The sequence below is a fragment of the Cyanistes caeruleus genome, chromosome 14, assembly GCF_971803275.1.
Source record: "Cyanistes caeruleus chromosome 14, bCyaCae1.hap1.1, whole genome shotgun sequence".
In the NCBI taxonomy this organism is placed as follows: domain Eukaryota; kingdom Metazoa; phylum Chordata; class Aves; order Passeriformes; family Paridae; genus Cyanistes; species Cyanistes caeruleus.
Window position 1 is genome coordinate 19,628,624 of NC_141714.1, and position 19,960 is coordinate 19,648,583.

Genomic DNA, 19,960 nt, shown 5'->3' on the forward strand with positions numbered 1-19,960 from the left:
AAGAAATAAATGGCTGGAGTTCAATTTTATTTTGAGGATAATAACAACTGGAACTTGTTTTCTTGTTGTTTTTCATTTAAGTAAATCAAGTAACAAATACTTTATCATGATATGTAGACCTAGAAAGACTTTCTCTAGAAACCACTAATTTCAACTTGCTGGTACAGCAAACATTGGCAAGAGCTATATATTTTTCCTTCCATAATCAATTTAAAATTCTAGGAAACATTACTGAGGGTAGGAAAAATCTGCCCAGTGAAGGGTTAATAATAATAGCAATAATAATAATTAATACACTAACTGAAATCCTCCTACCTTACTCATACCTCACTGAGGAATCATCGCTGCAAGAGAGCAGAGAGCTGTGGAATCCCTTCCCTCTCTCCCTTCTACAAAATGGCTATTAAAGTAGCTCAATTTTCAAATCAATTTTATATGAGTAGATTTGTACCCACACAAAAAAGTCCTTAATTATGAGAAAAAAAATAAAGAATTGCTTTAATTTTTTCTCCATTAAGAAGGCACATTAATTGAATTAGTAGAGTTGTTACATATTACCTGTCTGCCCCTAAATTAACGTCACTATTGCTCATTCCATACTTATTTATGATGCAGGGATAGAAAGAAATCGGAACAGTCTAAAATCCATGCCATGATGTCATACCTACATACACACTCTTGGTGCAATCATGGCTAGGAAACGCTGACTTGGAAGTGTGTGTGTCTAATTGAGAAGTTAATTTAGATCTCTTAAAATAATTCCATCTCTTTGACTTGGAAATGACTGGAGGCGAGGGATATCTAAATCTGGGAACTGGAAAAAAACCAAAATAACCAACTTCTGGAAAAAAAAAAAAACCTTTCCATGCATTGCCTCGAAATTATACAAAAGAAACGGGTAAGGGGAAAAGTTCAGCACAGTGCATCCGACAATTGCAATCCAGGCAGGATTTTCCCAAAAATGCCTTCCCATAACGCCCTGTCCTTTTCCTGCAGGAGCCGGGGGAGGCTGCAGGCAATGGTGGGGGCTGGAGGAAGCGCTTGCTCCACGGGGGCTGCAAACTGCAGGCTCCCCAAAGTTTAAGTAAGATGATTGTGATTTATTTTTTTTTATTCTTTTTTTTTTTTTTTTTTAAGCCTGAAAGCCTTTTGCCATCACTAGACATACAGTAATTTGCAATATCAAATACAATAATAGTACAGGTAAGTATGTGACAGCAAAAGGATTCATAAATGCAGGGGTGTCCATAGCAAAACACCAACACCTTAAAATACAAACAACCTCGTGCTGGGTGAATTTGAACCGAAACTCACCCGACTGCCACTTTGAACAGTCCCACACAAGAAACAGCCGCGACTTCGTCCGCTACAAAACCGCCGGGGTGGTAACTAAAGGTGTCCGAATAAGGAATTTGCCACTCAATTCTCTCCAGGAATGGAAATTTATCTTCGTTTTGAGATACAAAAATATATAAACTCCGAGGAGGGGGTACCGAGCGCTCCTGAGGACTGGGGGGGTCTGGCTGTGCCCCTGCCACCCGCCGCCTCCCGGCAGGAGCGGAACAGCGGCTCCTCCGCTCCGGCTGCACACACCCTGCCGCCTGGCGAGACACGTGCGATTGTCACATTAACGATAGCTTCGCTTATAAACAATACATTTAGGGAAAGCTTTTAAATACAGCAATCTGTGAACCATTGGTAAGCGATAAAAACAATCTGCGCTGGGAGTCGTGCGGTCCCTCGTCCTCGTCCTCCTCCGGCCGAGCGCTGCTCAGAGGACGATGTCCTTTAGTCTCCGGGCGCCGGGCGAGTCCTTTTCCCGGCGCTCCTGCAGGAGCGGGTTGCCCTCCTGCCCGCTGCTCTCGCTGTCCGCGCCCCGGGGCTCTGCCTCGGAGGGCCGGGAAGGGCCAGTGTTCCCCAAGGGCTCCCGGCTGCCGGCGCAGTGCCCGGCCCCGTAGGGCGCTCCCGGCTTGCCGGACAAGGGGCTCTTCAGGTGCAGGGGCGAGGTGATGGGGCTCACGGCCTCGCAGCCATTGCCGGCCTCGCGGACGGCGCCGCTCACCTTGGGGCTGCAGGCAGCCGAGTCCACCGTTCTTTTGCCTTTGGGGTTGGCGAGCCGCTCCTCGGCCGGGGGCTCGCCGCCCTCCTTGCCGAAGGTGGCGAAGGTCCTTTTTGTGCTGCAGTCTGCGTAAGGCTCTGCGTCCACCGCCGTGGCCTCGATGGACAGGGCGATGACGTTCCTGCCGTGCTCGGGGGACTTGGCGCGGCTGGGCACGGCACCGCGGGGCATCCAGCACCTGTCCGAGTGGCCCAGGATGCGGCACTCCTCCCGGCAGTGGAAACCCTCGCTCTGCTCTGCGGGGAGAAAACACGAGGCACGGTCAATGGGGTGCCCACAGCCCGGCCTGGGGGACACCGCGCCGAGCCAGGCGCTGAGCTCTGCCCCCCTCCCCAGCCGTGGAGATCCCACCCCAAAGCTACACCTCCAGCCCTGACTGCGCCTCAAACTGCCGCTCTACGGACTGCAGCTCCATCTCCAATAGGTCGTGTGTCACCTGTCAGCACCAGAACAGAAGCCTGGAGAAGGAGTGACGGCAGCAAATCCATCACGACGGGGCTGTCCGTGTGTCAAGCCCTCAGAACCAGTGGCTCCTGGGTTTAGTGACCAGTGTTAAAAGCCACCGTGTTTTAAGCTTGGTTTGACGTGACATTTAAGCTTGACTTTTTGCAGAGAGGGGAAAGGAACAGAGGGAGGAAAGAAAAGGGGGAGGAGGGAAGGTTCTTCGTGGTTCTGCTGTATATGTGTGTTTTAACTTGTTGCTTAATCCCCAGCTGACCTCTCACACAACAGAGGCTTTATAAATCTCCAAGATTGTCCACTCCACTGAAGATTAAATGTGTCATTCCCAGCGCTGGGGCTTTATTCATACAGGAGCAATAAAGATTCCTTCTCTCGACTTGGGGCTGCCGTCCCACCACCACTTTACAGTGCTGAAATATGGACTGGTGCTTTAACCCCTTCCAAGGACCCTCCATGAGTAGGTCCAAGGGCTCCCAGGCGAGTGCAAAGCCTCGTGCCCGGGGCCTGCGTGCATTCCTGCGCTGTCAGTCAATCCCAGAGGACTGCACAGCTTCACCCCCACATCACAGATGGACAAACTGAGGCTCGGGGAAACAGCCAGGCTCAGCCAAGTGCAAAGCTGGAAATCAAATTCAGCAGTTTCACCATGCCCAGCCTTTGCTGAGCATCCGACCGTGGCTCCTGCCGAACGCCGCAGGATCCTGGCTGCTTTTCAGTCTCGGCTTTTCCTTCATTTGATAAGAGCCTGTAATTGCAGCCAGCCCTCATAAAGCACAACCTTTCCCCACGCAGAGACGTGGCTCCTTCCTCCCATAACCTGCACACACTGGCAGCAATTTCAGCTCTAATGCCATTAGCCGGACGAGCCCACGCTCGGCCGGGGCCGCCTTTGATGGATGGAAGGAGGCAAAGGTGCAGACTCAGCCCGGGTTTCCTCCCCGTCCGTCTGCGAGCCGTTCATTCTGATGCTCTGTACATCTGTGTGCATAACCTCCGCTCCTCACACACATTGGTATTTCCACCACATGCGAGCACCAGGGCAGCTGATAAAAATTCTCAGCACATAACACAATGCACCAAAATATGAGCAGCTTAACACTTACAGAGAATAAACGAGTAAAAGGCAGACCTCAAAAAAAAAAAAAAGAAGAAAAGAAAAAAAAAACAAGGAAAGGGTTTTTTTTAAAAAAAGAGAGAAGAAGCCAATTAATTGAAAAATATATGGGTAAAACATCAGCTTTTTCTCTACATCAGAGCAGCAAGCCAGCGATGTGGAGCACAGGGCTGGGTGGAGGGGCGGAGGTCTGCCTTTTGGCAGCTGCCTTTACAGCAGCTTGAGAGAAGGATGCCCAGAGCCCTACACACAGAACAACCAGCACCGAGCTCTAAAAGCCCATGATCTTATACTTTGATTCTGTTAATTTCAAGTACTTGAGCAAAATATTAAGAAAAAAAGAAAAATTGCCTAGAAAATGTTGCTGTCTCCCTATTTATCCACAGCTTAACTTCAAAAGGGTGCTACAGGCATACAAAGTTGTGTAGTCTGGCTGTGATAGCAGAGGACTTGGTGATGGCTGGAGGGGCTACAGAAATATCTTGGATTCTCATCCCCGATGAGACACTGATTTATTGTGCTGTGTGACCTTGGGCGTGCTGCTGGAGCACACATCACTTCAGTCTCTCCACAAACATGAAAAGCTGGATCTGGGAGTGTGCTGGGCTGGCTGGTCCAGCACAGGGAGGCACAGGGGAGCTGCTTCTCCTCACCTTCCCTGCCCAGCAGCACAGCTCAGCCCCGGATCCATGGGACTGCCACAGCCAAGGCAAACCTCACTCCAGAGGGAGCACAGGCAGGTTGGGCTTGCCTTGACCCATTTATTCCAAACTGGCACATTTTACAGCTAGAAACTATTGGAGATCTTCCCTGACCACTGCAAGTGGATATTCCTCAAAGCCTAAAGAGGCACCTGTGCTTTAGAGCAGTTCATTCAAGGGCACTGGCCTGGCACCTCTCTGCCAGGGAGATGATCAGCTTTGGACATCACCATGCTTGTTTAGAACCTGCAGCAGCTCAAGTGCAGGGAGGAAAGGAGCTGGAAAGCATTACATTAAATTTAAATTGCACTGTTTCAATCTTTTGTATTAGGAAGGGAATGTTAACAAGTCTCAAAGAGGCCAGGCTGACAGGCAGAGGGGAACAAGTCACCATCATCCACAGACCTGAGCCAACAGGTAGCTCCATGGCACATTCTGTCACTCTGCTTCTGTGCTCAGCACACATCTCAGCTTTGAGACCATGCCCTGCAGCCAGGAACCATCCTGCTCTCGGGGACAACATGTGCCTAGGCTGCCCAGAGCAGCCTGACCTGGCAGCAGACACAAGGACCAGCACAGAGCCCCAAGCAGCCGTCTCTTCTCCACGGCAGAATGGGGATCTTCAGCTACCCACCCATCCATCACTGTCCCAGCCCTGTAGTTGATATAAAATACTATTTTTACGCCTCAAGCAAGGTCTGTTGATACATGGAAACACCATTCCTCTGCTATTCCAGGTCCACAGCCATGCACAGCAGGGTCTGAGCTCCTCAGTGGCTGACCCCAGGGCTGGTCCCTGCACCCTCCTCCTGCCCCAAGCAGAGGCAGGCAGGGAGCTCCTGGTGCTGCCCTTTGCAGCTCAGTCTGACTCACCCAGCCTTGATGGCACCCAGGATGGTCATTCACGTTCACATTCCATCACTGTGCTGCTCTGTCCTGTTCTTTACCACTTTAACAACCAGAAACAGGACAACAGGAAACTCTTGCACAGCCCTAGAACTGCCCTTGTCAATACAACTGTTACTGTTTGCACTGACAAAATGTTCTTGATGCACGGAGCAAAGCCCAGGTAATAACCACCACACACAGGGCACGGTGAGCCAACACAGGCTGTCCCCACCCCTGTGCCAAGGACCAGCAGCTGCAGGAAGACCTGCTGGGAGAGATAAAACCCCCCCACCAAGCCAAGACCCTCAGCACTTCCCAATCCCACCGTGCAAGCTCTTGCTCAGAGGAGCAGGGACACAGGGAGGATGCCCAAAAGCCAGAGCCCAGGAGGAGCTGGCAGAGGACACGTGGTGGCCACTGCAGCAAGAGCCTCCAGCTCCACACAGCAAGGGCTCTTCCCTCGTTACAGGGGGGTTAAGGAGTGTCCATGGTGCTCAGATCCCCTGTCTCCTGTCCAGCACCCACGCACCTGCGGCACAGCGAGGCGCAGCTCTCTCCGCTCAGCTCTCACTGCAATTGAATTATCTCCAGTGGAATTGCAGCGCTGGCCAAAGAGACAAAGTTAAATCGTAGCAAGGTGCAAGTGCCTGGGAATGTAATATTCCTGATAAATGGCCAGATGACATGTGCTGTTATACAATCTAAGGTGCAATTTGGGCGATGACAATAGTCCCTGGAGTTTCCATTTCCAAACAGCCGCTCAGTTCAATCCAATCCATGTCAGAGCAGCTCTGCCGAGGTGAGTAAGTAGAGCTCATCTGTGCTATTACACGGGGAGCAAGGAAGAGGAGCGGAGGAGTTGCTTGAAAACGAAAAGGGGAGCAGAAGAGGGACTGGAAGAAGCCCAGGGTGAGCAGCCCCAGCCCCAAGCCCCCGTTCCCACCTGGGCAGTGCCACAGCTCCCTGGTGCAGGAGCCTGGCTCTACCTCCACATCTCAGTGTTTCTTCAGCAACCCCATGATTATACTGTAATCACGATGACACTGCTCCTGGGTACAGCAAACAGCACGATCATTAAAAAATTCATTTCAAAATCTTCCTGGAAGCTAATAAATTTTACAGCAGTTTCAATCCTTTCTCATTGCAACAAAGAAAAGCTTAGTTCCAGACAAATTAGAAGTAAATTGATTGCCTTAGGGGAATCTATTCAAATATCACTTTTCCATGTTAGAAATCTCTTCCTGAAACAAGAAGGGGAGAACCAGGGAGAGCCAGCACGGGAGCAATGTGGAAAAGCAAATCATTAAATCTCAGTTCATGAAACTGAGGGGCTGGGGGGGGGGATCAAACTTAAAATAAAATGCAAATGTCTCACTGGGGTGCAGGCCCAACATTTGTGACAGAATTTATGAATAATAAATATGAATAAATAGTAAACACGAAGGGATCAAACACTGTTGTGGATGTTTACTCATGGTTAGCCATCTTTCATGGACAATGTGCAACTGCATTATTTAACACTCCTCTTCCAGCTACTTCAGGGTTTCTTTTCAACTCCAGCACCTTCATTTTCTCGGGGGTGCACGCACACAAGGTGCAAGGCTTGTCCCACAGCCCCTGTGCAGCACCCCCAGCACAGCAGAGTCCCCTCCACCCCTCCAGGAGTGGCTGTTCCCAGCTCGGGGCACTGAGCACCGCATTACACTCCAGATAAAATAATAAGCTCCAGCAAAATACAAACAGTCCCCAGCCATGGCTCATCATTCTCTTGTAAATTAAGACTCTGCACCTCTCCCTTATCTCTTCTAATAGCGTAATATCAGGAAACAAGAGGTGGGGAATAGTGTATTATATTTTTGACCTATGGGCTTTACAGAGCCTTCCTCGCCTTTCCTAATAAGAAATCTCCAGTCAATGCAGCAATGTAATCCTGGCGTGGCTTCCCCTGCACAATGCTCAGAGGATACTAATAACCAGGGACAGTGACAAATGCTCTTTACTGCAACAAGAAGCCTTTCTTTCCCTCTCTTTCACCATTATTCAGGATTTATGCAAGCTAAAAATGCTGTATTTTTAATCCTGGATTGCCTGTCCTAACAGAGAAGGTCAACAGTGCTTGGACAAAGCACTGGAATTAGTTTAATGGAACAAGGGCTGTGATTTAGATTAATTTATTGGGCAATTGCTGCTAAGGAGCCATGGCTGCACGCAGCTCATGGGCAGTGTTTGTGCAATGGTCAGCAGAGGTGTGCAGGGGGCTCGATCCCAGCTGCTGCAGATAGACAGATCCCAGGAAATGCTGAGGATTGCCCCTGATTTACACCAGCCACCAGCAACGCACTCACCTGTTCCCCTGCTCCGTGTCACACCAGTGACCCCCTCTCTTCTGCACAACTGTCCCTGTTGTGTAAAACTCCTGTTTTACCAAGGAGGGCTGAGGCACAGCCAGGCCTGGGTGCCTGGGCAGCTGCAAGCCAGAGGGGAAGGAAGGACAGACCTGATGCAAAGGATCTTCTCTGGGGATGCTGATGCCTTTGGGATGAGAAGCAGGCTGTGGGAAGCATCACCAGAAGCAGAAGGAGCTGGAATGTGGGTGTGCCATGTGCTATTACAGCAGACCCAGCAGGTATTATGGGCTGGAATGCAATTTAATGCTGGCTGCTCCCCTTTATCCAGGACCGCAGGCCAGTCCCCACCTCATTCACAAGGAAAAATTAATTCCCTTTCAGAAGGCTGGCGGAACACACCATTTAAACTCCAATTAATCCTTTCCTTAAGTGGTCCGTGGAGCTCGCGCCGGCCCCTGAGCGGCGGGGATTTCACCTCCGAACCTCCACTGCTCCTGCCTCCATACAGGGCTCATTAGCATCCTAACTGCTCTGGGATGTGGGATCCAGCCCTGGGAGAGACAGGAGAGCACTCTGGGCTCTGATGGACCTCTTCCATCTCGAGCCATTACTGCGCCACAGCTGATGGGCGCCGCTCCCATTAAGGCTGCATGGGCACAGGATGCAAGCCCTGACTTCATTACTGGAATTCAATTTCATTAGCACCGGATACAGAGGGATTGTCCTAAATACACTCCTCCTTATACTCTTTTCATGTTAATGCAACCATTTGAGTATATTATACCCTGCAGAGATGGAAACATTTCTAGTCTGTTTAAACACATTTCCCACAATTGGGAGCAAAACTTTGTCTCAGTTTATGCCTCTGACACCAGCTGCCTTCCATTTAATGGGACTTTAGTCACTGAAACAAATTAATCCAAAGGTTACTGTTCTCTGCTATTGTCATAGACAAAGCAAATTCACATATTCTGTCAGGGAAAGGCAGGACCAGCCAGGCAGCCACATTCCAACAGCAGCAATAAATCAAATTATTACTCTGTCCTATTCAGAATCAGGCACCGGTCAGAAAATGGCAACTCAACGATTCTGATAAAAATCCAACAAAACAGAAATTACAGTTGGGGGAGATAAGAAGCAATTCCTGGATGCCTGTGCTGGGCCAGCTCCTGTCAGAGCACACCCCTGCCCTCTCCTCGCGGGGCTCGTGGTTCATGTCTTACTTCAACCAGCACCTCCCTTGGGCAGGACAAAACAGAAGAGCCCCTCCTGATGGTTCTCCCACAGGGATGTGAAGGCCAGGGTGCTGCAGGGAGGCTGCCTGCCCCTCCTGCTGCCACCCCCCCAGCACGGCTCCCCCGTCCCTGCCACGTTTCTGGTGGCTCCACACAACAAGTGAGAAATAAAGGAGCCGAGGTTATAAACGCTGATACATAATTTACTCCTATTATCAAGATTAAACACATCTTTGCATGCTTAGCATAAAACAACTGCCTTTCCCCAGATTTCTCAAGGACATGCATAAACTTCATTATTATCTAAATAATCAAAAGAGTATTTCAATAGAATATTTAACTGTCTGCCTACTGGAAACTCACAGCCTTAATCTAACACTGATCCTCTGTTGTCCTTCATGTAAATATTGTTGGGACGTCAGCCAAAGCCTAGGGAAGCGAGCTTCATCTTGGTGGATGGGAATCTCTCGTGTCAGATACAGTCAGCCTGACTAATGAGACCTACAGCTTGCCAAAACCTACAGCCTCGCTGTCTGTTCCAGCCATTGAGCGCGCTCAGAAACCCAGTGGCACCAGCCCAGCAGTCTACAGATCCCAATCAACTATCAATAGCTTAAGTGTAAGTGATTGTGTATGAAGTACGAGCCAAATGTGTTTCCTTTTTCAGTTTTAGGACCTTCAGTATTGTTATTGCACCAGTAATGCTTGCACGGAATTAATCATAGACGTACCCACAAGGCAAAACATTATGAGAAGCTCTTTGTACTTTCTAAAAGTGTGCAGCTCAGAAGAGTGGAGGGAGCTGGAAGGCTTCCCAGCACAATGGGGCGTTCCCCCTCATCAAGAGAGAGCGAGGGAATTTTACGCCTTTTCTTAGAAAACCGAAATGTTGGTTGCTGGCCATCTCTCATCATGACATTGACCTCTCATGCCTCCACCCTGGAGCTCAGCATTATCCCCTCCCTGCTGCTCTACTTTGAGTCTTTTTCAGATGAACACGGGGGTTTTTCCATGCTGGTGGATCTCTACTCTCAAGTACAGGGATGCACCACGACGAGATGTTTGCCTGGGGGGGCAAACCAGAAAATCCCACAGGGATGTGGGACAGCCACAGGGACAGGTCTGCAAAAGCTGCTCTATATTGTCCTGCACCCAGGAGTGCCTGGGTGACTCTCCTGCTCTCTCTGCATGGCCATGGAGCTACAGAGAGGGCTCAAATCCAGCTCCACACCAACGAGGCAATGCCAGGGAAATGCCAGCTGTGGGTTACACTGGCCCCAGGCTAGCAGAAGAGATGACAGAATTGCCAAAGTCTGAGAATCTGATCCATTTAATTAGATAAAACTTTGTTCTGGCAATTAAGTTTACCTTCATTAATCCAGAGGGCAGACAAACGTGCATGTAAAACTACTGTAAGGTCAATAGTTAAATGTAAAACCTCTTTATAAGCTTGGGGAAATGACTTTACCTGTGAGTCACGGACAAGCTCAATTCCAGCAGCCCAGCTGGGGTCCCATCCTGTCCCACCCCACCCTGTTCTGTGGGCCCCACAGCCACGGGGGTGAGATGGAGAACGAGCCCTGGAGCATGTCTGGGGGTGTCAATGCAGAGCCACAGGGAGATTGCTGAACAACAGGAATGGGAAATAACTGTGTTTTCATGGCCTGCACACGCACTGCAAGGAAAGCAGTCGGGCTCCACAGCTCCAGCCCTCCTGGCCAAGCTGCTGCCAACCCATGGGCACCTGGGCAGGGACTCTGAGTGCAACCTGGGGGGCTGCACACCCCTCTGGGATGGTCCCACACAGCCCTTGCTGTGGCTCCAATGCAGAGGTGGGAGGCCCCTGTTCCCCAGGGTGAGGAGATGGCTCTGCCCCAGCACAGCCTCCGAGCATTTCTGGTTTCCCGAGGCACATTCCTGCAGCGCTGCTCCGAGGTCAGGCTGGATTGTGTTGGCTCCTGGCCCCAGCTCACAGGGCTGTCAGCTAAATTGCACCACAGCATCGTTACTCCCAGTGATGGTGTGACAGACAGACACAGCCCAGCTGGATTTTCAAAACCTAAGCACTTTGCAACACTGACAGGCAGGAAAAAAAACAACCACCAACCCACAACCCTCTTAGTCTGTGCAGGTTTTATCTGGAAATACCCAAAGCCAGTCAGCACAGGACCCCACAAAGTCATTCCTCCCGAACCACTTTCCTGACCAAACCTTTTAAGTGTCACAGGGAAATAAAGAGCGATAGGCACCAGCCCCAGCCGGCGTTACCTGATTAGTCTGGTCCCCACCGCATCCTCAACACCACCCTCCTTCAGAGGGATAAAGCAAGGCTGAAATGCCTGATGTCACTGGTGCTTTCAGACAGTCAGCACAAGGAGAAGAGTCAGGCTCATCAGCCTGGAGTTCAGCACGGGGCTGCAGCCGGCGCTGGGCTCCTGCTCCACAGAGATGCCCCAGCAGCGAGTGGGCTCACCCCAAACGTGCCCCTCTGCACCAGAGCCAGCCTGGTTCTCCCCCTGAGCACGGGGAAGGCAGAGGGAAGGCAGGCAGCACAGTCCTGCAGCAATTCTGCTGGAGCCTCTCTACAGGGACCCACCCTGGCTGTCTGCAGCACAGGGATGTAATGCTGCCTCTCTGCCACTGCTCGCTCGCCTCATTGCTGAAACACTTACACATGCAGCATGCATTAGAATTAAAAAACCATTAAACCTCGGAAAGGAAAAACTTTGACAGGATGCGTAATATACTAAGTATAATTAATTAAATTGGATGAGGCACTGGGGGACGAGAGAAGAGTGGATGGAGACTGTTCTTGGAAAAGGGATGGTAATGCACTAATGTTCAGTGTGTGCCATTAAAAACCAGCCCTGGAAGAGGCGAGGATGAGCGACAGGGGCTTCCAGGGATGGCACCAGCCAGTTGGGCACCTCGGATGAGCAGCAAAGGAGGCGAGAGGGTGAAATGCAGCCAATTAGAGTAATAAAAAAATGGTAATGAGGGTGGAAAAGGCACAAGAGAGATGGAAAAGCAGAAATGGCAGCAGGTTGCTAAACAGCAGTGCCCTACCAGTGAGAACCTCCTCCAGAGAGCTGCTCTCACCAGGGCACAGACAGCAGACCACCTTCACCAACCAGCTCCAGGCTGCCTGGGGCCGGCACAGGCGAGAGGGGATTCATCCTGGAAAGCATCTGACTCTCTGTGGGATTATTCTTCAGCTATTTGTAACTGCAGGTGCAGTTCCTTAGCGTGGGTAGCACCCTGCTGCATCCATCCATCGCCTGGGGTGGGTGGGAAGCAGCAACCAAAGCTGGGGCCAGGGTGAGAGCATCAAAGGCAGCCCCAGTCAGCACAGCAGGCACAACATGATGAGACAGGCACAGGCTGGCTGTTCAGCAGGACAAAGTTTTAACAGGCTTAACAGCATCAGCACTGATCATTAGGCAATTACAACTGCTGAAAGTTGACAAAGCACCAGGACCAAATGAATTATCTCCCCAAATCCTGCAGGCAGGAGCATGGAAAAGAGAAAAGTCATTGTCAACAGCCTCTGATAGCTCACTGGGTGCAGAGCAGTAACTAAAAACTAAAGGGCTGTTCATTTACTTGCTGTTTTGAGAGATGAAAGGGAAAGGCCAGGAAATGAGATCTTCAAAAATATTCTCATCACTCAGGGAGTGGTGGGAGGGAAGGTCCTGGAAACACTGATACAGCCAGGATTGCTCAGCGCCTGGGGACATCTGATTCAGAGGAAGGGACTGCGTGTGTTTGGAAAGAGAAGGCAGATTTTGGCTGGGGGAGCTGGCTCCTGAATCATCCCCAGCGTTACTTGCTCAGTTCTGCACATTCCTGCACCGGCCAAGGGGACAGTGCTGAGCTGCTCCCCAGGATGTGCCAGAACCCAGTGCCCCAGGGCTCTGCAGAGCCCAGTCCATGCAGGAGCACCGTGACTCCCTGCTCTGCTCCCCTGCAAGCCCGGGATGCTCAGCCCTGTCACGCTGCTCAAGCACAGCCCCTCGCTCTGAGTGACTAGGCACGCTCTTCCGAAAAACATGCAAATGCCATTTAAAGACTCTAAGTGATACAGAATATATCACATCCCTTGGGAACCTGTTCCAGGGGGTAATTATTCTAATTCCTAAAATCATGCATCTCATTTGCAGCTGGAATTTTCCAAGGCAAAGCTCCATCTCCCAAGGCTCTGTCTTGTTCACTCAATTAGGGAGATGCTCAGCAGCAGAGATCTCCTCTTCCCTCAGCTCACTTCTGAACACAGCCTCAGATGACCAAAGTCTCCAGCAAGGTTCAGAGCACGTCCCCTGAGGATGCCATCTCTCTCGGGTCCTATTTCAAGCCCAGTGGTCTCAGCTGAAAGAATCCTGGTGGATTCTAAAGGCTTTGAGTGAGGTCCTAAATGTCCAGACACGTGTTTGGAGGGTGGGAGCCAATTTGTTCACCCATGCCCAGGAGCTCCTGCACAGTGTCCTGAAGGCCAGGAGACATGTCTGCACTGACAAGGCATCTCCATCTGCTTGCCACAGCTCTGCAAGGCAAGGCTGCCCCAAGAAGGGCTTGTGTGGATTTTTACAGTGAATTAATTTAACACATCCACCTAGTAACAATGGAGGAAGACTGACAAAGCAGAGGTCAGCCAATGAGGGAATTGCCAGGTAGAATTGTTAATTTTAATTACTTGTCTTCATTAAGATGAGGTTTCTGGATCCTACAGTGATGACTAATGGGTCAAAATATTTGCATGAGTGAATAAACTTCCGTTAAAGAGTGGAACAGACACAGAATTTTTTTTTGGATTTTACAGGGGCTTTTCCATGACATGACGCAGAGAATTCCCAGAACCCTGCAGTGTACCAGAGGGGAGCAATCAGTAGGTGCAAGATAAACATTTTTATGAGGCACAGAAGTGCCCAGAAAAAGCACGACAAGGTGGAAGTAAGCGACAAACGAGGTAAAACATGGATTATACTCGAGCTGTTTGTGTCTCCTTGGCACTTGAATGAGTTGCAATACAAGCATCAGGGCTACCTGTGCTCCTGACAGCACTGAAAGGAAACAAAAGTTTGGAACAAGCCAAACACATTCAATTTGCTTGAATAATTTAGGCTGCTGAGTTATCATGTGCTTCATGGCCTGTCATCGAGAAGAGCTGCACTGCACAGAAAGGTCTGTAAATCAATGCATCTGAGGGACCAAAGCTCATCAGGGAGCGGCTGCAAGAGCGGCTCCTGTCAGAACAGATGCAGGACAGGGACTCACCCACGAGGCTGTCGGCATTCCTGGGCTGCAGGGCTGGCTCCCTGCACACCAGCAGGACATCCTGAGCACACAGCTCCTGCTGGAACGTGCAGAGGGGCTACAGGAGAGCTGCGAGGGACTTGTGACAAGGGCATGGAGTGACAGGGCAAGGGGGAACAGCTTTAGACCCCCAGGTGAGACAAGACATGAGGAATGGATTCTTTACTGGGAGGGTGGTGAGGCCCTGGCATAGGTTGTCCAGAGAAGCTGAGGGTGCCTCACTCCTGGAAGTGTCCAAGGCCAGGCTGGATGGGGCTCTGAGAAACATGGGATAGTGGAAGGTGTCCCTGCCCATTGTAGGGGAGTTGGAAGTAGATGATCCACAAGGTCCCTTCCAACCCAAAGCATTCTGTGATGATGATGATGGACTGACAAACACAGAGAGTAAAAAACAAATCCAAGCCCAGTGCACACATACTGACCTTCCAGGACACACCTGAGTGTACCTGACTCTCCAAGGTATTTACACCCTCCAATCATGCAGCTACTGATCCCAAAAAACACCTTCTCTGACAGCTCCTGTATTACTACCACGCACAATTTTAACTTCAGGTTTCTAGCCAAATTCCTCTTCCCACACAAGAGCTGCCCCTTTATAACCTCTCCCCAAGCTGTAGCTGAGCCAGGATCACAGGTAGCTGAGCTGAGGAAGTTCCTCTCCTGGGGCAGGTGCGGAGGCTCCTCGCCTTTGCCTGCTGAAGGCTCTGACTGGGAACGTGCCCGAGCAGACGCCGTGCGTCGAGCTCGCACCAGCTCCTCCTCTGCCTCGTCTCTTTACTGAAGCCAACACTTCCAAAGCAGTCAGAAGGAATCAAGTGCTCGACCTATTTTGGTTTGCAAGAGATGAGGACACCCACCTCCCTTGGCTTCTCACAAAAATTTCCAACCGATGCTCGTCACTCTTTCATTTTTCACAGAAAGCAGTGCAGAACAGCCACAAAACCTGCTCCCTCTCCAGCACGCACCCAGCAGAGCCAAGTTTGCTCCCCAGGAAGTGCCAGAAGCTCCTTGCCTTCCACCCCCAGCAGCTGCAGGTGCTCAGTGCCCCCCAGGACGTGGCAGCCGTGTCCTGGGACTGCCCAGCCGTGTGCCAGGGCAGCTCTGCATTCCCGGGATGCCAGGGAGCATCTGTGGTGAAATCTCACCCAATGATCCAAGATAGTTCTCTCCAGCTGGGACTGACTGAATATAGCCTGGGCACTGGATGATGTGGGAAATCAGTCGTAGCCGAGCACAAATTGCATGCATAGAGGTAATTACTGCAGCACAAGGTTGGTAGCTCCACTACCCACATGACAGTATATCTCAGCAATTTTCATTTCCTATTGCTTCAATTCAGAGAGGGGGTTTTTCATCTGTTTTTTTTTCCTTTTTTTTTTTTCCCTGTGGTTCAATTTATGCTCCTTTTCCTGCAGGGACTGACGCTACCCCAGGATTTCTTTGGGCTAAAGCTCTGGTTTCACTACAACCACTCATTCCACACACCCAGATGTCCCCCTGTTTATGACACCCAGACCTCCAGCCTGGCCCATCTCCACCCAGCTCCAGTGCCCTGCCCCAGGGGTGGCTGTCACTGCCCAAAGCTGAGGTGGCACAGCAGTGACCACCTGTCACCTGCTGGCGTGTGCCAGCACTCCCAGCCAGCTGGGGATGTTGGTGATGGAACACAACGAGAAGCCGGTTACAAAGCAAGCTGCTCTTCACAACTGGAAAAGGGTGAAATGCAATAAGGAAAATGGAACAAGAAGGGGTTTCTGCTGAAAAACAAAAACATTAGGAGTGCTAATGCTGAGAGTGGGGAAAGGGATCACTACCATTACAGATACTCATCAAAAACATTGGCCACATTGTGTGTACTGTGATTATACACGTGGTGACTAACACAGATCTATAATATAACACTTGCTACAAAAAACTTACTTTCCAAACAGACACAGGGGTTAAATGCAGGCTGGAAGGGGAAATGACTGTGCAAAGGCAAGCACACCCAGCCAGAGCCTGGCACAGCCCACGCTCCTGCTCCCCAGCCCGCCTGCTCCCCACGTACCTGCGTGCACCGGGAGGAAAGGCTGCCAAACTTCTTCATAATTCTGTGACCCATTTAAAACCATCTAGTCTTACATTCATATATGCTGTATGAGAAATAAAATATAGCACTCACGAGTCTTGAGTGGCAGCACTTCCCTCAAGACAGATAAAAGCTGCGAGTTCTCTTTGCTGTTTGGTGCCAATTATTACAGAGTTTTGACTTATATATTATTACATAGACCATTTAGTAAAACAACCTACATACAAACGCAGTGGTGTGTCTCCCTTCAGCAGATTTCTGCAGGAACTGGAGCAGTTCAGCCACTCACCCACACCACCATATTTTGGTCCTTCCCCTGCACCCAGGGGAGACACAGTCCCTGCCCTACAGCTCTGCACAGCTAATTAACAGAGGTCCACATAATTTATCATCATCACACATATAAATGGAATTGCACCACGCTTTGGAGGGAAAAACAACAGGCACCCCACTTGTGTCAGCCGCTCTGGAGCTGCTGCTCACACCTGAAGCCCCCAGGCAGGGCTGGCACCCCAAACCTGCCCAGGGTCACCCCGCTGCTGCTGCTGATTATTCCTTTAATAAAGGGCCCTGTATTTTCCAGCGGCTGCAAAATTGTTGCAGGTTGCCATGGTAAGCACACACTTTCCCATTTAGCAGAATAATAGGCAGCTTTGTATAATTCACTGATTTCAGATGATTTCTCACCCCAAGCGCGAGTCGCTCAAGTTACATAAGTCACCTGTTGTTTAGTCAATCTGGCAATTTTAATTAGGAGAAATTTTTATGATTCCTCTTTGCAACACTTAGAGTAGCTCTGCCACCAGAATGCCGAGATGTCTGTAAATTATACGGGTCCCAATCACATCTTTTTTTGCTGTTTTAATTACAGTAACATTGCAGCATTAATCATGTAAGCCTCTGTTAAACAAGTAACAGCCATCCTCTATCATAATTAAAAAGAAAGGCCAAGCAAACAGGAGCTCTGGAGTTTACCATATTTTCTCTGAAAATTATATTTTAACTTAAGAGTTTCACAAACAGTAGTTTTATTTGGCTCTAATTAGTGTTGTGAAGGAAACACCGAAAGGTTAATAAGAGATGGTTAGTTTGTAATGCAAGTTTCCTGGTGCCAGCCCCAGCAGTTCAGTCTGTTTTCAGAGTCATTAACGATGTGGATTGATTACAGGAGGAGATTGGGAAGTGCTGGCTTGCTGTGTTAGCAGAAGGCTTGGTTTTATTCATATACCTTCCCTACTGTTAAATCTGATGGCCATTACCTTGACCACTTTGCCAGTCTTAACTGCTGGGAGAAGGAAAGTGTTAAAGGTTTCCTTAGAAGTTACTGGCAAAGGGGGAAAAGAGGCCACATGAGCCTTTTTCTGGCTTGTCTGTAAGGCAAAAGGAAGTGGCAAGTTTGCCTGAACTGTTTATTTATCTTAAAATATCTTAAAATCCAAGTATTGGGTAGTGGTTCTGGAAAAGGAGGCTTTGGAAGAGCCAGGGTTAGAACCATCCCATCTCCAGCTGAACCCTGAGACAAAGATCTCTGCAAAGGTTCTCCTTGGGCTGGAGTTTAGGAACAGTTAACAAAGCCAAGCAGAAATAGAAGCTGAAATTGTCTAATCTGAAATACCTCTTCTTCATATCTCCTACAAATTGCTCTCCAGTCACCCAGCAAAAATATGGGTAAGCAATGACTGAATTTGACAAAATCTCATTAAAATGTACAATAAAACAGTAGAAACTCTCCAAATTTCTGGGCTGATCATTCATCCATTACAAACCTACACAGCAGGGCATGGATTCAAGTTTTAATTTTCCTCTCCAAGTTGCCAAAATGTTCACATCTGGTGAATGTTCTCTGTGCTTAGGTGGAAAAAACTTGATGATCTAAAGGTTATAACTCCCATGACCCTGAATGGAATAATTTCAGTGATGAAGACTCTGCAAGAACTATCTTTGAAGGAACCTGAAAGCTGAAGGAAGAGTGCCAGGAACGTGGGATACAGGACAATGCTTCCTATGCAAACAAAGGAGGTTGCACATCTGTTTGTTATTTAGTTCTGCTGCTGCAAGGAGGGACTGGCTTCACTTACTGCTAGAGATGACTTCAGTGTCACCCCTGCCCCCCAGCCCTTTCCAGCAAGGACTTCTCCAAGCTGTGTTACTGGGAAGCTAAGGGAGAGCAGCACAAGGGATCTGTCTGTGCCAGGCAGGGATTAAACCTCCTGGAGCCACCCCAGCCCTGCTCTGCTGCGACGTGCAGGGGGTGAAGGGAGCTGAGCTCGACGGCGGGGCCGCCTGTCCCTCTGCCCAGCTCTGCCCACCCACATCTCCCTCTGAAGGAGGAGATGAGCTACATTCAGTGCTCTAACTAAAGATATTATGCCCCTCAACAATCCTGGTTAGGGAAGGTCAGCAGGAGCTTGGGGAGGATGGAGAGAGCGTGGACAAAGCATCAGTAACGTCCACACGGAGCTGACTTGGATGCTCAACACGCAATCATTTAAGAGTGTGGGAATCATAAGACAATCAACTCTTCTTCCCAAAGACCAGCTTACCCACTTGTCAGAAAAAATCCTTCTCGGGGCTTTCAGAGAGCTGTGAGGAGCTGATTGCTCCCTCCAGGCCGGCCACTGCAGGAGCAGCACTGAGCTCACTGAGGCTGCTCTACCAGAGCTGTGCAGTAATACAGAAATCAGAGGAGCTGTAATCACTGACACTGCCCCGTAAAGAAAGCTTACAGCATTTATCCATCTTAAGGGATGTGCTGTCACTCACATACCAGTGTTATACTCTGTGTCTTGTGCTGCATATATGAATACAAGACAGTAGGTATTTTTATTAATTTGTAGAAACTTCCAGAGAAATGCAGCCTCCAAAGCCCTAGAATATGTCACTTAGGTCTTTATGTACATGCTGCTCTACAGAAAGGCTTTTCTGCAGAGTGAAAGGGGGATGTAGGTAGAACGACTGCTGGAAATCAGCTTACAAAAAATTCAACGGTTTCTAATACCTGTGTTTGCCTCCAGTTAATACCATTAGTCATGTTCTCAAGTCACAACTGAAATACACCCAGATACTATGGAGATGAGCCTAAGAACCAATTGGAATATTCCAGATAAAACCTGATCCCCTAAATGATGATACATCTAAATAATTTGGGATGCAACCAGCAAGAAAAGTTTCAGTGAATATCACGGTCCCATTTCTCCTTTACATCCAAATCTTATTTCTATACTGTACGATAGTATAAAGAAGACTTAACATAACTATTTAAATATAACCCATTTCTATTCAAAGAACCCTTCATCTTGCTGGAGTTTATGGGTCTCAGACACAATTAAATCTCCCCTGTGAGCAAAGTTACACAGATGTGGAAATGTATGCGGGATCAGGTCTTTGCAGATGACATTTCACGTGAACCTTTACTGCTGATCTGGCACCAGAAAAGTGGAAGTGATGCTTTTAGAAGCAATTCTCTGTAGAGATCCATTACTGACATTGCTTAAAACCCTCTCATTTTGATTTTAAAGCTTTTTCACTATTATATGGCTGTGGTGACTATTTCTAACACTGCCTTTTTTATGATTAGTGTGTGCTTATTATTTTAGTATTTTCTATTTTTATTTTTATCTTAAACAGTGAATCACTGCTTCATTGGAACAATGATTTTCTTTCTGTAATTGATGGCTAAAATACTGGCCAGCACTGAGAATTAAGACAAGTGTGA

The 19,960-nt window shown here is 49.1% G+C and overlaps 1 protein-coding gene across 1 annotated transcript in view; it reads right to left on the reverse strand.

Annotated features, from left to right (window-relative positions):
- Window positions 1-1,093: 1,093 nt before the first annotated feature.
- The window catches only part of PCDH19 (protocadherin 19), a 54,454-nt gene continuing 35,587 nt past the window's right edge, over window positions 1,094-19,960 (reverse strand). The window contains exon 5 of the mRNA XM_086850064.1: window positions 1,094-2,355. Within this exon, the coding sequence (XP_086706190.1) occupies window positions 1,772-2,355 (584 nt within the window). The 3' untranslated portion in view covers window positions 1,094-1,771. The remainder of the gene's footprint in view (window positions 2,356-19,960) is intronic.